Source organism: Heterodontus francisci, chromosome 16 (genome assembly GCF_036365525.1).
Source record: "Heterodontus francisci isolate sHetFra1 chromosome 16, sHetFra1.hap1, whole genome shotgun sequence".
Lineage (NCBI taxonomy): Eukaryota > Metazoa > Chordata > Chondrichthyes > Heterodontiformes > Heterodontidae > Heterodontus > Heterodontus francisci.
This window is the reverse complement of record NC_090386.1, coordinates 102,181,188-102,196,438: the sequence shown is the minus strand read 5'-3', so window position 1 is coordinate 102,196,438 and position 15,251 is coordinate 102,181,188. Positions and strand designations below refer to the sequence as shown.

The 15,251-nt window shown below is 48.6% G+C and overlaps 2 protein-coding genes across 2 annotated transcripts in view; one reads left to right on the top strand and one right to left on the bottom strand.

The window, feature by feature from the left end:
- Positions 1-3,206, top strand: part of LOC137378421 (short transient receptor potential channel 4-associated protein-like) — a 151,731-nt gene extending 148,525 nt beyond the window's left edge. Inside the window, exon 20 of the transcript XR_010976598.1 lies at positions 3,190-3,206. The gene's annotated coding sequence lies outside the window, so the exon portion shown is untranslated. The remainder of the gene's footprint in view (positions 1-3,189) is intronic.
- The window catches only part of LOC137378420 (myosin-7-like), a 199,645-nt gene that overhangs the window by 14,122 nt on the left and 170,272 nt on the right, over positions 1-15,251 (bottom strand). The window contains exons 32-35 of the mRNA XM_068048747.1: positions 10,360-10,709; positions 7,789-7,913; positions 3,245-3,360; positions 134-326 (exon numbers count right to left, since the gene is read on the bottom strand). Of these exons, the coding sequence (XP_067904848.1) occupies positions 134-326; positions 3,245-3,360; positions 7,789-7,913; positions 10,360-10,709 (784 nt within the window). The remainder of the gene's footprint in view (positions 1-133; positions 327-3,244; positions 3,361-7,788; positions 7,914-10,359; positions 10,710-15,251) is intronic.

Sequence of the window (15,251 nt, the reverse complement as noted above, 5' to 3'; positions counted from 1 at the left end):
CCAAGAGGGGAGCCTGAGACCCCTCCCTCACCTGCTCGTAACAACCATTTCACTGTCATTTAATCATGTACAATTGCTTTTATAGGTGTGTCTTTGTATCCTGATCGCTTCCTGTCCTACACTCTTGACTGACCTTATACTGGACCTGGAGGCTTCGCAACATTTTCAGGGATTCAGCTGCCTGTCTGTTGGCGTGATTCAGCTGTAGTTCCATCTCATTCAGATCTCCCTCCATTTTCTTCTTCAACCTAATAGCTTCATTTCTGGCCTTTGCCTCGGAATCCAGGGCTGCCTGCATCAATTCCATGGTTCGCTGGTGGTTACGTCTGCAATAAACGTGGCAGATTTAAAATAAATAAACTTACATTTATGTCCTCTTTTACGTGTAACAAAAAACAATCTTATTAACAAAGAGTACAGTAATTTTGTTGTGGTGCAAACACAGCACTAATTGTGTATCAGAGACACTCAGTAACAAGAGGAATCACTCGGTCATCTGGTGGTGTTGGCTAAGGGAGGAATGTGATCTTTTTCCTGATGCGCCTTGACTGCGCCACCTTATCAGTCGTTGGGCTGAGTCACAAAGTTACACTTCTCTAGTTTCCTTAAAGTAATTGTTTTTACAACTGATTTGCTTACTGGACAAGTTCAAGGGGCAGTAAGAATTAACCATGTACTGTGAGCCTGAATTCATGTGTAGGCCAGACAACGTCGGAATGGGACTGGAGGCCAGAAGGATGCAGGAGTTGCAGGTTCCTTTCCTGAAGGTTATTATTGACCCAGTTGCATTTCTACGACAATCCATCATCTTTATTCTCATTTTATTCTGTTATGACCTAAAAGCGGCCAGATTTATTGCATTGAATTTTTTTCTTCTGGACTTCCAGGTGTGATGCTTGTACGTGAATGACATTGAGATTTATTATTCCAATTTATCTGGCTTCTGATCGAAGAACTGCATCAATTTCAGATACAATTGGGCATCCTGCACACAATGAGTGAACAAAAGCAATTAATACTTCTCACCTGCTGCACCCAATAATACTTCAACCTGATTATATCTCAGATTGTGTGTCTGGACGCTGGCTAATCTACAGATCAGAGTCTGTCTTTAGACAGTCGGAATGTCTTGGAGTGTATTAAGGAATGGCAACACTTACAGCACTTTAGCAATTTCAAGAATATATTACACGGTAAATCCTCAGTCTTATGAAAGAGCATCCAGAAATCTGACCAATTCAGTGAAGGATTGAACCTTTGCTTTCATCTGAGTAAATAGAGCTCTGAGGAAAGGTTATTCACAGGATGTGGGCATCGCTGGCCAGGCCAGCATTTATTGCCCATCTGTAATTGCTCTTGAGAAGGTGGTGGTGAGCTGCCTTCTTGAACCGCTGCAGTCCATGTGGGGTAGGTACACCCACAGTGCTGTTAGGAAGGGAGTTCCAGGATTTTGACCCAGCGACAGTGAAGGAACGGCAAAATAGTTCCAAGTCAGGATGATGTGTGACTTGGAGGGGAACTTGCAGGTGGTGGTGTTCCCATGCATCTGCTGCCCTTGTTCTAGGTGGTAGAGGTCATGGGTTTGGAAGGAGCTGTCGAGGGAGCCTTGGCGAATTGCTGCAGTGCATCTTGTAGATGGTACAGACTGCTGCCACTGTGCGTCAGTGGTGGAGGGAGTGAATGTTTGTGGATGGGGTGCCTATCAAGCAGGCTGCTTTGTCCTGGATGGTGCTGAGCTTCTTGAGTGTTGTTGGAGCTGCACCCATCCAGGCAAGTGGAGAGTATTCCATCACACTCCTGACTTATGCCTTGTAGATGGTGGACAGGCTTTGGGAAGTCAGGAGGTGAGTTACTCACCACAGGATTCCTAGCCTCTGATCTGCTCTTGTAGCCACGGTATTTATATGGCTACTCCAGTTCAGTTTCTCGTCAATGGTAACTCCCAGGATGTTGATGGTGGGGGAGTCAGCGATGGTAATGCCACCGAATGCCAAGCTGTCGGGCTGTGTGTGCAAGCCGGCTAACGGTTTGTGTTTGCCGTCCGGTCGGGGAGTGAGTCCGGTAGCTGCAGCTGCTCCTCATCGGTTAAAACATGCTGGATCCACCTCGCATGGGTCTTTCCTGCTGGTGGGACAGGACATAACCAGGGATGGTGATGGTGGTATCTGGGATATTGTTTGTAAGGTATGATTCTGTGAGTGTGACTAAGATGGGCTGTTGCTGAACTAGTCTGTGGGACAGCTCTCCCAATTTCGGTACAAGTCCCCAGATGTTAGTTCGGAGAACTTTGCAGGATCAACTGGGCTGGGTGTGCCTTTGTCATCTCCCACTCAGATACTTAGGTCGAGGCCAGGTGGTCCTCTAGTTTTATTCTTATACTTCATCCTAGTGTTTTGGTACAATTGAGTGACTTGCTAGACCATTTCGGTGAGCGGCTAAGAGTCAACCGCAATGCTTTGGGTTTGGTGTCATATATAGGCCAGACTGGGTAAAGACATCAGGTTTCCTTCCCTGGAGGGCATTAGGGGATAGTGCATACCTGTTGTCCAGTGTGATGTTAAAGTGATTGTTGCACTGGGACAGCTTGGTTGAGGGGTGACTAAGTCTGGTGCATAGATATTCTGCTATAGAGCCTCGATGTTGTTGGGGCTTATAGCCTTTGTTGTATTCAGCGAACTCAGATGTTTCTTGATGTCATGTGGAGTGACCAGAAATGGCTGCACACTGGGATCTATATGATGGGACCTCCAGATGAGGTCATCCACGTGGTACTTCTGGTTGAAGATGTTTGCAAATACTTTAACCTGCTCTTCCATTGGGCTTCATCATCGTGAGGATTGAGATGTTCATAGAGTCTCTTCCTGTTACTTGCCTGATTGTCCTCCATCATTGTTTAAAACAAAGGAAACTGTTGAATTGGTACAATAAACATTTTCAAAATTTGGAAGCAAATTGTTGATTACGGGAAAGAATTCAGATCCCAGGGGCCACTAGCCAATCGGGGACTTGGGACTAAGAAGAGGAGTGAGGGGAGTTCAGCTGACAGGATAGTGTGTGGAATGAATCCTGTAATGGGAAGGTTAACTGTGACTGAGTGACATTGTGGAGGGAGATTACGGGTAAGGCAGCTCATTTCTGGTTAAAATTTCTTAGCTTTTGACTGCTTAATCTATTTGCTTTAACCCTTAGCGTTCCAGAAGATGTGTAATGAAGAATAATGTAGCAACAAAATCATTCATCTCACCGTAGACCATCAATTTCCTCATCCTTTTCTGACAGTTTACGTTCAATTTCAGCTTTGATCTGTGCGAGTTCAAGTTGGATCCTCAGAGTTTTACTTTCTTCGTGTTCAAGGGCTCCCTAGGGAGAAAATGAAAGCCTGTCAATCAAGGTTTCTTATTTGCAGTGACCCTGACTGCTCTGGTTGCTTATTGGCCCATTTTACTGTGGTACTGAGGCAGAAATTCTCGCTTGGTCCCTGGATAATTCGATGTACTGAATTAAAATATTTGGGAACATAGGAGTTTTCAGAGAATTTTTAACACATGCACAATAACTTGATTAAAATTCAATAAAATTTTGACCACACTGAGTGATTTGCTAACAGTTGATGTTCTTGCTGTTCTTTAGAAGTTTTGAAACTGATCTTCCTCAAACTTGAACAAATTCAGGGAATGGACTCTCAAAAGCACAAAATTCAAAATTTTACACCAGCAGAAATTTTGTCCCATGAGGCACCCTGGAGACAGCTGTAGATTGACAGTCGGTGGGGTCGGTTACAGTCGGTGAGGGGCAGTCACAGTCGGTGAGGGCAGGTCGCAGTCGGTGAGGGCAGGTCACAGTCAGTGAGGGCAGGTCACAGTCAGTGAGGGCTGGTCGCGGTTGGTGAGGGCTGGTCACAGTCGGTGAGGGCTGGTCACAGTCGGTGAGGGCAGGTCACAGTCAGTGAGGGCTGGTCGCGGTTGGTGAGGGGCAGTCACAGTCGGTGAGGGCAGGTCACAGTCAGTGAGGGCTGGTCGCGGTTGGTGAGGGGCAGTCACAGTCGGTGAGGGCTGGTCACAGTCGGTGAGGGCAGGTCACAGTCAGTGAGGGCTGGTCGCGGTTGGTGAGGGGCAGTCACAGTCGGTGAGGGCTGGTCACAGTCGGTGGGGTCGGTTACAGTCGGTGAGGGGCAGTCACAGTCGGTGAGGGCAGGTCGCAGTCAGTGAGGCCCAACTGCTGATATTAGTTTTTATGCCCCACATGAACCTCCTCCCACCCTTTTTCATTTCACCCTTATCAACATATCCTTCTATTCCTTTCTCCCTCGTGTTTATCTGGTTTCCTTTTAACTGTATCTATACTATTCACCTCAACCACTCGCTGTGGTAGTGAGTTCCACATTTTCACCACTCTCTGGGTAAAGAGGTTTCTCCTGAATTCCCTGTTGGATTTACTACTGACTATCATATAAATGACCCCTAGCTCTGGCGTCGGCCACAAGTGGAAAAGTCTTCTCTACGTCTACCCTAGCAATCCCCTTTGTGATTTTAAAGACCTCTATCAGGTCACCCCTCAGACTTTTCTCAAGAAAGTAAGAGCAGATAAAGTGATGGGAAATGGAACAGCTCCATTTAAAGATACTCATTAAGATGATGGACCAGCAAACACGTTAGGGAGGAAATGGACAGAATGTACAGTCAGATCGGAGATCCTGCAGATAGTAGCTTAACGATCCCAACTGGATGGAGAACGAGACAAGTGCGACACATTTATTAGCTTCAAAATACAAATGCAAATTAATATAAATTTAAATCTGCTTTTCACAAAGACAAAAGCCCTAGCTGTACTGGGGGAGGACACCTCGGAGGGGTCGTGCAGCAAGGCAATATGGGTGGAGCTCAGGAATAGGAAGGGTGCAGTCATGATGTTGGGGGTTTACTATAGGCCTCCCAACAGCCAGCGGGAGGTAGAGGAGCAGATATGTAGACAGATTTTGGAAAGATGTAAAGGTAACAGGGTTGTAGTGGTGGGTGATTTTAACTTCCCCTATATTGACTGGGACTCACTTAGTGCTAGGGGCTTGGATGGGGCAGAATTTGTAAGGAGCATCCAGGAGGGCTTCTTGAAACAATATGTAGATAGTCCAACTAGGGATGGGGCCGTACTGGACCTGGTATTGGGGAATGAGCCCGGCCAGCTGGTCGAAGTTTCAGTGGGGGAGCATTTCGGGAACAGTGACCATAATTCCATAAGTTTTAAGGTACTTGTGGATAAGGATAAGAGTAGTCCTCGGGTGAAGGTGCTAAATTGGGGGAAGGCTAATTATAACAATATTAGGCAGGAACTGAAGAATTTAGATTGGGGACGGCTGTTTGAGGGTAAATCAACATCTGACGTGGGAGTCTTTCAAACATCAGTTGATTAGAATCCAGGACCAGCATGTTCCGGTGAGGAAGAAGGATAAGTTTGGCAAGTTTCGGGAACCTTGGATAACGTGGGATATTGTGAGCCTAGCCAAAAAGAAAAAGGAAGCATTCGTAAGGACTGGAAGGCTAGGAACAGATGAATCCCTTGAGGAATATAAAGACAGTAGGAAGGAACTTAAGCAAGGGGTCATGAAAAGTCATTGGCAAACAGGATGAAGGAAAATCCCAAGGCTTTTTATACGTATATAAAGAGCAAGAGGGAACGAGGGAAAGGGTTTTCCCACTCAAGGACAGAGAAGGGAATCTAAGTGTGGAGCCAGGGGAAATGGGCGAGGTACTAAATGAGTACTTTGCATCAGTATTCACCAAAGAGAAGGACTTGGTGGATGATGAGCCTAGGGAAGGGAGTGTAGATAGTCTCAGTCATCTCATTAACAAAAAGGAGGAGTTGTTGAGTGTCTTGCAAAGCATTAAGGTAGATAAGTCCCCAGGGCCTGATGGGCTCTACCCCAGAATACTGAGGGAGGCAAGGGTAGAAATTGCTGGGGCCATGACAGAAATCTTTGCATCCTCATTGGCTACAGATGAGGTCCCAGAGGACTGGAGAATAGCCAATGTTGTTCCTTTGTTTAAGGAGGGTAGCAAGGATAATCCAGGAAATTATAGGCCGGTGAGCCTTACGTCAATGGTAGGGAAATTATTAGAGAGGATTCTTCGGGACAGGATTTACTCCCATTTGGAAACAGACGAACTTATTAGCGAGAGGCAGCATGGTTTTGTGAAGGGGAGGTCATGTCTCACTAATTTGATTGAGTTTTTTGAGGAAGTGACAAAGATGATTGATGAAGGAAGGGCAGTGGATGTTATCTATATGGACTTCAGTAAAGCCTTTGACAAGGTCCCTCATGGCAGACTGGTACAAAAGGTGAAGTCACACGGGATCAGAGGTGAGCTGGCAAGATGGATACAGAACTGGCTCAGTCATAGAAGACAGAGGGTAGCAGTGGAAGGGTGCTTTTCTGAATGGAGGGCTGTGACTAGTGGTGTTCCGCAGGGATCAGTGCTGGGACCTTTGCTCTTTGTAGTATATATATATAAATGATTTGGAGGAAAATGTAGCTGGTCTGATTAGTAAGTTTGCGCAAGACACAAAGGTTGGTGGAGTTGCAGATAATGATGAGGATTGTCAGAGGATACAGCAGGATATAGATCGGATGGAGACTTGGGCGGAGAAATGGCAGATGGAGTTTAATCTGGACAAATGTGAGGTAATACATTTTGGAAGGTCTAATGCAGGTGGGAAGTATACAGTAAATGGCAGAACCCTTAGGAGTATTGACAGGCAGAGAGATCTGGGCGTACAGGTCCACAGGTCACTGAAAGTGGCAACGCAGGTGGATAAGGTAGTCAAGAAGGCATACGGCATGCTTGCCTTCATCGGTCGGGGCATAGAGTATAAAAATTGGCAAGTCATGCTGCAGCTGTACAGAACTTTAGTTAGGCCACACTTAGAATATTGCGTGCAATTCTGGTCGCCACACTACCAGAAGGATGTAGAGACTTTGGAGAGGGTACAGAAGAGGTTTACCAGGATGTTGCCTGGTCTGGAGGGTATTAGCTATGGGGCGAGGTTGGATAAACTCGGATTGTTTTCACTGGAACGACAGAGGTGGAGGGGCGACATGATAGAGGTTTACAAAGTTATGAGTGGCATGGACAGAGTGGATAGTCAGAAGCTTTTTCCCAGGGTGGAAGAGTCAGTTACTAGGGGACATAGGTTTAAGGTGAGAGGGGCAAAGTTTAGAGGGGATGTGCGAGGCAAGTTCTTTACACAGAGGGTGGTGAGTGCCTGGAACTTGCTGCCGGGGGAGGTAGTGGAAGCAGGTACGATAGCGACGTTTAAGAGGCATCTTGACAGACACATGAATAGGATGGGATTAGAGGGATACGGTCCCCGGAAGTGCAGAAGGTTTTAGTTTAGACAGGCATCAAGATCGGCGCAGGCTTGGAGGGCCGAGTGGCCTGTTTCTGTGCTGTACTGTTCTTTGTTCACTAACCATGTCTCATGATTTTACAAGAATATAAGACTCATCCTAATGAGCCGTCCAAGTGTCTGAAGCATGGACCAATAGTTAGTCCAAGTATCATCCTCATTCCCAGAAACCACAGGATCAACAAGTATTTGTCGCAAATCAGCCTTTTGTCACAAAATAGTGGCTTACACTACTATAAATGATAACATTGGCTCTGTTTGTTCACAATTGAGCAGTGCATTCACTTACTTCATATTGATCCCAATGTCTTTATGTGATTTGGGGTGAGGGTATTCGAACTATTTTTCTCCTTTCCCTTGTACAGGCCAGCTCTCGCCCTGACTCACCTCTGCCTCAGCCAGCGCTCCCTGCACATCACTCTTCTCCTGTTCTAAGCTCTTCTTCACTTTCTCCAGCTCGTGGATGGTCTTGCTGCCTTCACTGATCTGGTCCGTCAGGTCTGAGATCTCATCTGTCATCAGAAGAAACAGAATCTGTAGTTCCAGGAAAAAGCAATTTAAGCTCCCATAATTTGTTAAGGAATGGCTCCTTTGCTCAGTCAGAAGGTTCTGGGTTCAAACCCCACTCCAGAAACCTGAGCCCATAATCCAGAATGCTGGAAATACTCAGCAGGTCTGGCAGCATCTGTGGACAGAGAAACAGAGTTAACGTTTCAGGTCTGTGACCTTTTATCAGAACTGGCAAAAGTTAGAAATGTAATAGGTTTTAAGCAGGTGAAAGGGGGAAGGGGGGAAGAAGTAAAAATGGGAAGTTCTTTGATAGGATGGAAGACTGGAGAGATTAAATGACAAAAAGTTGGTGCAGCAAAGCCAAAGGGAGTGATAATAGGACAAATAACAAGATAACAGATGTTTCCAGAGGAGGTGTCAATGGCAGAGTAATAACCAGCTGCTGTCCAAAAGCAAAAAAAGAAAAAAACAAGATTAAAACTGAAACCTGCAAAGAAAAGGAAACAAAATGGGGGTAGGGATTACTGTCTGAAATTGCTGAACTCAGTGTGGAGTCTGGAAGTCTGTAAAATGGCCAATCGAAAGATGAGGTGCTGTTCCTCGAGCTTACATTGTGCTTCATTGGAACAGTGCAGCAATCCCAGGTCAGCACGAGAGCAAGGTGGAGAATTAAAATGACGACCAGAAGCTCGGGGTCATGCTTGCGGACTGAATGGAGGTGTTCCACAAAGTGGTCACCCAGTCTGCATTTAGTCTTTCCATGGTACAGCAAACTGCATAGAGAGCAGCAAATACAGTATACTAAATTGAAAGAAGTACAAGTAAATTGCTGCTTCATCTGGAAGGAGTGTTTGGAGCCTTGGATGGTGAGGGAAGAGGAGGTAAAAGGGCAGGTGTTGCATCTCCTGAACTTGCATGGGAAAGTGCCATGGGGAGGGGTTGTTGAGGATGATTGAGGAGTAGACCAGACTGTCATAGAGTCATTTATGGCACAGAGGAGGCCATTCAGCCCATTGAGTCCATGCTGGTTCTCCATGGAGCTGTGCATTCAGACCCACTCCCTGGCTCGATCCCCGTAGCCCTGCAAGTCTATTTCTCTCAGGTGACCATCCAACTTTCTCTTGAAGTCAGTGATTGTCTCCACTTCCACCATCCTTGTGGGCAGCGAGTTCCAGGTCATTACCACCCACTGTGTAAAAAAGTGCTTCCTCATATTCCCCCTGCATCATTTGTCCAAAACTTTCAATCTGTGTCCCCTTGTCCTTGTACCATTAGTTAATGGGAACAGTTTTTCCTTGTCTAACTTATCTTGTACACTTCTAGTAAATCTCCTTTCAATCTCCTTTGTTCAAAAGAGAACAAACCCAGATTTTCCAACCTAACCTGTCGCACGGGGAATGGTCCCTTTGGAATGCTGAAAGGAGAGGGGAGGGGAAAATGTGCTTGGTAGTGGCATCACGCTGGAGGTGGCGGAAATGCTGCCCTATCACAGACCTTCCCTTTTGTTCTTTTTCCACCGTCCTTCATTTCACTTGCTTAAAACCTATGACATTTTCAATTTTTCCCAGTTCTGATGAAAGGTCATGGACCTGAAATATTGTTCAGAATTTTATGCCTCTCCAACACCAGGGGTGGACTGGGAGGTGGGGTGGGGTGTGAAATTGTGTGGGATGGCGCGGGTACTTTGCCTGTCACCTATCTGCCTCCACTGGTTTTTTTACCAGCGGTGGAGGAGTTGGTGGGTGACCTGGCTGAAAGGCCAATTGAGGCCCTTAATGGTCATTTAAGGGCCTCTTTCCACCACTGCCAGAGGATTCCGTCCAGTAAAACCTGCTGGTCTCCTGGCAGGCTCAGGGGGGTGAGGGGGGGGGGGTGGATTCCATGCCGATCTGGCTCACTGTGACTCACTAAGACCCCCCCTCCAGCAGCATGAGCTGCCCAGCTTGATGACTCACCACCCCGTCTGTCGAATGCCAACCACCACTCCCCTCTTGCTGGAGCCAGCCCCACTCATCTTCTTCTCTGGCCTCTTTCACTGGACGGTTTGGGGGTTTGCTGCAGTCCAACAGTGGTCCCTGTGGCACTGCTGAAACTGAAGAGCTGCTGACCCTCTGATTGGCCAGCAGCTCTTGGAGATGGGACATCCTTCCTCAGAGGGTCGGAAGCCACAGCCTCGGGCAATTAATTGCCTGACGCCCATAAAATAGCATTGTGGCTTTCAGGGCCATCGGAGGTGAGATTGCCCCCGACTTTCCAGTTGGTGGGCGGGGCCACTGCCTCTGCATCAAATCTCAGCCGTTAACTCTCTTTCTCTCTCCACCGATGCTGTCAGACTTGCTGAGTATTCCAGCATTTTCTGTTTTTATTTCAGAGTCCCAGCATCCACAGTATTTTGCTTTTGTGATGTGATTGCTATGTCTGAACTGCAGCAGGTGAACTTTAATATACCTTGAAGGTTCTTGTTCTCTCGTTTGAGCGTCTCCAGGTGGTCCAGGGACTCCTCATAGGCATTCTTCAGTTTAAAGAGCTCAGTGCTCAGACTACGAGCTTCCTTCTGTGATGCCTCCAGTTCAGCCTGAGTCTCCTCGAACTTCTGTTTCCAGTCAGCGATTGTCTTATCAAAGTTGCGTTGCTTCTTGTCGAAAGCAAGGGCGGCTGAATTTGCTCGCTCCAGGTCAATTGTCAAGTCCTCAATTTCTGTTTGCAGCCGATGCTTTGTCTTGTCCAGCGAGGAGCACTTGGCATTTACTGCTTCCACTGCCTCCTCTGCTTCTTGCAGACGGATGGCCAACTTCTTCCTGTAACCAGGAAATCAGGCAAATCTGGTTAGTTCCTGACACTTATTCTAAGAATGGAATCATTACTCAATTCAGGCATTCAGTGTCCCATCAAACACTCCCAGGACAGGTACAGTACGGGGGTTAGATACAGAGTAAAGCTCCCTCTACACTGTCCCCATCAAACACTCCCAGGACAGGTACAGTACGGGGGTTAGATACAGAGTAAAGCTCCCTCTACACTGTCCCCATCAAACACTCCCCAGGACAGGTACAGTACGGGGGTTAGATACAGAGTAAAGCTCCCTCTACACTGTCCCCATCAAACACTCCCAGGGACAGGTACAGTACGGGGGTTAGATACAGAGTAAAGCTCCCTCTACACTGTCCCCATCAAACACTCCCAGGACAGGTACAACACTGGGATTGGCTGCTCTCTGATTTGGGAGCCTGAGTGCATCAACGAGGTGCAGCTGACTGTGGCTGTGTGCAGAGGTTGGAGGCTGCAGGCTGTGTGACTGCTGCAAGAGGGAGAGACTCAAACTGAAACAAAAGTTTTTTCCAAATTTCAACAAAGGAAGGAAGGCAGAGAACTGGAAGCTCTTTTTGTGAGTTTGCTTGGTACTGAAAGTCTTTTTCATTGATTGTTGGGGGTGGGGAAAGAAGAGACCTGAAGACCTTGGGTGGGGCTGTATTGTTCAATAGGGAGCTCCTGTGTTTAACATCTTTGGATAGGGAGCTCCCTCCCCACCCCAACTACTAAGCCTGGGACAGCTGGAGCTGCCCAGGTGAAGAGACTTATTATCTGAACATCAAAGGAGGCGTGTGCCTGGGCAGCTTACAGCTGACCCAGGTGAAGACATCACCCCACCCTCCCAACTGGAAGACCAGCTACAAGACTTGTGCAATACTAACAAAGACTGATTCCTCCTGGCCTTCCTCTCCCTCAGCCTCTTCCCCTGTGCTACATCCTTTAAGTGTTACATTTTTGATTTATTGTATTTGCTCTTTTCTTTTTTTTTCTCTCAGCAAAGTGCTTGTAACTCTTCCACCCCATGACTTCTCAGTCCTCTCCGGTGGCGGGGCCCTCCTATGCTGCAGCAGCTGCGTCAGCTGCTCCTGTGGCCCCGTCACCATTTAAAATCTTAACATCAAAGCATGGGGTGAAGAGTTACACCCATCCTAATATGACTATTGAGGCTTGTGTTAAGGCAATGGCCGTGGTTGTCGGCCCCTCGGCCATTGTTGCAGCCTCAAAGATGTATGGGAAGGCTGTGTTCTTCCTGAAGACCGTTAATGGTGTGTTGAAAGACAAAGCATCAGTACAGATTAGGTGTGAATATACTGAATATTGAACATCAGCAAGTGCAAACCTGAAGAAAAACAACCTGAAAAAAACAGTGGGTAAGCAAACTGAACAAACTAAGATGAAATGAAATAAATGCAAAAAAAGATTGTAAAAAATGTAAAAAGGAATGCAAAAAAAAAAAGGAAGAAAAAATAACTAAAAATGAAAGTAAAGTGGGGGGCTGTCATGCTCTGAAATTATTGAACTCAATGTTCAGTCTGGCAGGCTGTCGTGTGCCTAATCGGTAGATGAGATGCTGTTCCTCGAGCTTGCGTTGATGTTCACTGGAACACTGCAGCAATCCCAGGACAGAGATGTGAGCATGAGAGCAGGGGGGAGTGTTGAAATGGCAAGCAACCGGAAGCTCAGGGTCCTGCTTGCGGACTGAGCGGAGATGTTCCGCAAAGCGGTCACCCAGTCTGCGCTTGGTCTCCCCAATGTAGAGGAGACCACACTGTGAGCAGCGAATACAGTATACTACATTGAAAGAAGTACAAGTAAATCGCTGCTTCACCTGAAAGGAGTGTTTGGGGCCTGGGATAGTGAGGAGAGAGGAGGTAAATGGGCAGGTATTACACCTCCTGCGATTGCAAGGGAAGGTGCCCTGGGACGGGGACGAGGTGGTGGGGGTAATGGAGGAGTGGACCAGGGTGTCGCGGAGGGAACGATCCCTTCGGAATGCTGACAGGGGAAGGGAGGGGAAGATGCGACTGGTAGTGGCATCACGCTGAAGGTGGCGAAAATGGCGGAGGATGATCCTTTGGATATGGAGGCTGGTGGGATGAAAAGTGAGGACAAGGGGAATCCTGTCACGGTTCTGGGAGGGAGGGGAAGGGGTGAGGGTCGAGGTGCGGGGAATGGTTCGGACACGGTTGAGGGCCCTGTCAACCACAGTGGGGGGAAAATCCTCAGTGGGGGGAAATATTCAGTATATTCACACCTAATCTGTACTAATGCTTTGTCTTTCAACACACCATTAAGATATTGTTTGCCTTTGCTCCGTGACCTTTTGGTCAGCTATGTGGCCTGGTCCAATCTGCACCTTCTCCTTTGTTATCTCTTGCCCAACCCCCACCTCACTTGTTTATAATCTGTGACTTTTCTAATATTTGTCAGTTCCGAAGAAGGGTCACTGACCCGAAACGTTAACTCTGCTTCTCTTTCCATAGATGCTGCCAGACCTGCTGAGTGAATCCAGCATTTCTTGTTTTTGTTTCAGATTTCCAGCATCCGCAGTATTTTGCTTTTATTTACTTTGGACTGTTGGGGGAGGAACAAGTGGCTGGAACAACAAGGGGTGGGGCTGCCAATTCAACAGGAATCTTTGCTGCTGCAAAAGCACACAGGGAAGCTCCCTCCCCACCCCAATTGCCAAGCCTGGGTCAGCTGAAGCTGCCCAGCTAAACAGACGGAAGGGGATAGATAGTGCCTGGGCAGCTTCAGCTGACCCAGGTGAAGACGACTCCCCCAACCAGAAGACCGAAAGACCAAGTGCAAAGACTGTTTTAAGTGTACTGTGAGCACCACCTCCAGAAAGCAAGTCATCCTTTACAGCCTGCCTTTGCCTCTCCTCTATTACCTCAGCCTCTCCACTAACCTGTTGTTTGTTTGCTTGTCTTTAATACATATTCAATTTTTTTTCTGTGAATCTCTGATATTTGGTGTGCAAGCCCACAATTTGGGGTGGGTTTAGCTCTTAGACCCATGGCAAGCCCTTCATCACCGGTTGCGGGGCCCTCTACTACCTATGCAGCTGCAGCTTCTGTGGCTGCCCACGTGGCCCCGTCACCCTTTAAATTAATAACATCCAGCCATGGGGTGAAGAGCTATCCCCACCCCAACATGTCTATTGAGGCCTGCGTAAAGGCAATGGCCGAGGTTGTCGGCCCCTCGGCCATTGTTGCAGCCTCGAAGATGTATGGGAAGGCTGTGTTCTTTTTGAGGACCGAGCGGGCGGTGTCCCTGGCCCTGAGTAAGGGGCTCGCTGTGGGGGGGACCTTCCTGTCAGTGGACCCTCTGGGGGCCACTGCGCATCGGATAATGTTGTCCAACGTCCCACCCTTCATTCCCAGTGATCTCCTCCTCCCCCACCTGCACCATCTGGGGGAGGTGAGGTCGTGGATCACCCCAGTCCGGCTTGGTCTTCGGGAGCACAGCCTCCAACATGTCTACTCCTTCCGCCGCCAGTTATTTATGCAGCTGGCGCGGGAGGAGGACACGGAGGGCCAATTTTATGTGGAGTTCCAGGGGACGGCCTACCGCGTCTTCTGGACCTCGGATGGGGCGCGGTGCCACGTCTGCAAGGGGGTGGGGCATGTTCGTAAGAACTGCCCCAACCTCCCGGCCGCCAGCTCCACCTCGGCGGCCCAGAGTGGTTCCACAGTACCTCCTCCCACTCCCCCCACACATCCAATAGACGCCGCTCAGTTGGTTCCGGAGGCTGTGGTTTTCACAGCCTCCGGCGGGGAGGGGAGCCTCCGTCTGAGCAGAAGGAAGACGCGGGGAAAAAAGAAACATCATGAGGCGCGTCCCCTGGACACTTTGACTCAACCCGAGCCTGAGCTCAGCCCAAAGCCCATTCCCGTGGAATCCACCTGTCCCAGGGCTGGGCTCAGGCCCAGGGTGACTAAAAAGGAAAAAAAGAGTGCGGAGGCCTCTGATGACATGGAGGTCTCTGAGCCTCCGCGCCCTCGTGGGAAAAAGAGGAGAAGGCACCCCTCCACAGAAATAACACAGGGCCCTGAGGTGCTGGGCCCATCTGTTGGGGGGGAGCTGTCTCCTGTTTCGAATCCTCAGGTTCCCCCTACCGCCACCACCAAGGCTGCAAAGTCCGGGCAGGAGCTCCCTATTCCTCAGGATGGAGGGGAGGGGAAGGCCCCGGTACATGAGGCCCCTCTTGAAGGAGTAAGTGGGGCCCTGCTTGTGGTGGGGGAGCCTGGGGACGCCGCCCATTCCGCCACTGCTACTGGGTCGGGTGCCCTGAATGAAGGGGAGGGCGACGCCCCGGAGGGTCAGCCCTCCCAGCCGGAGTCCACCACCAACCAGGAGACACCTGACCCGGTGAGAACTGAGAATGCTGCCCCATCTGCTGGACCTGTGGGTGCTGGCAGAGCGGGAGATGGCCTCCTCTCTCCGCCTCCGGTCTCTGCTCCGGCTGGATTTCCGGAGTCGGGATCTTATGTCTCCCCTGGACCACTCATTGGCCTGGGGACGGA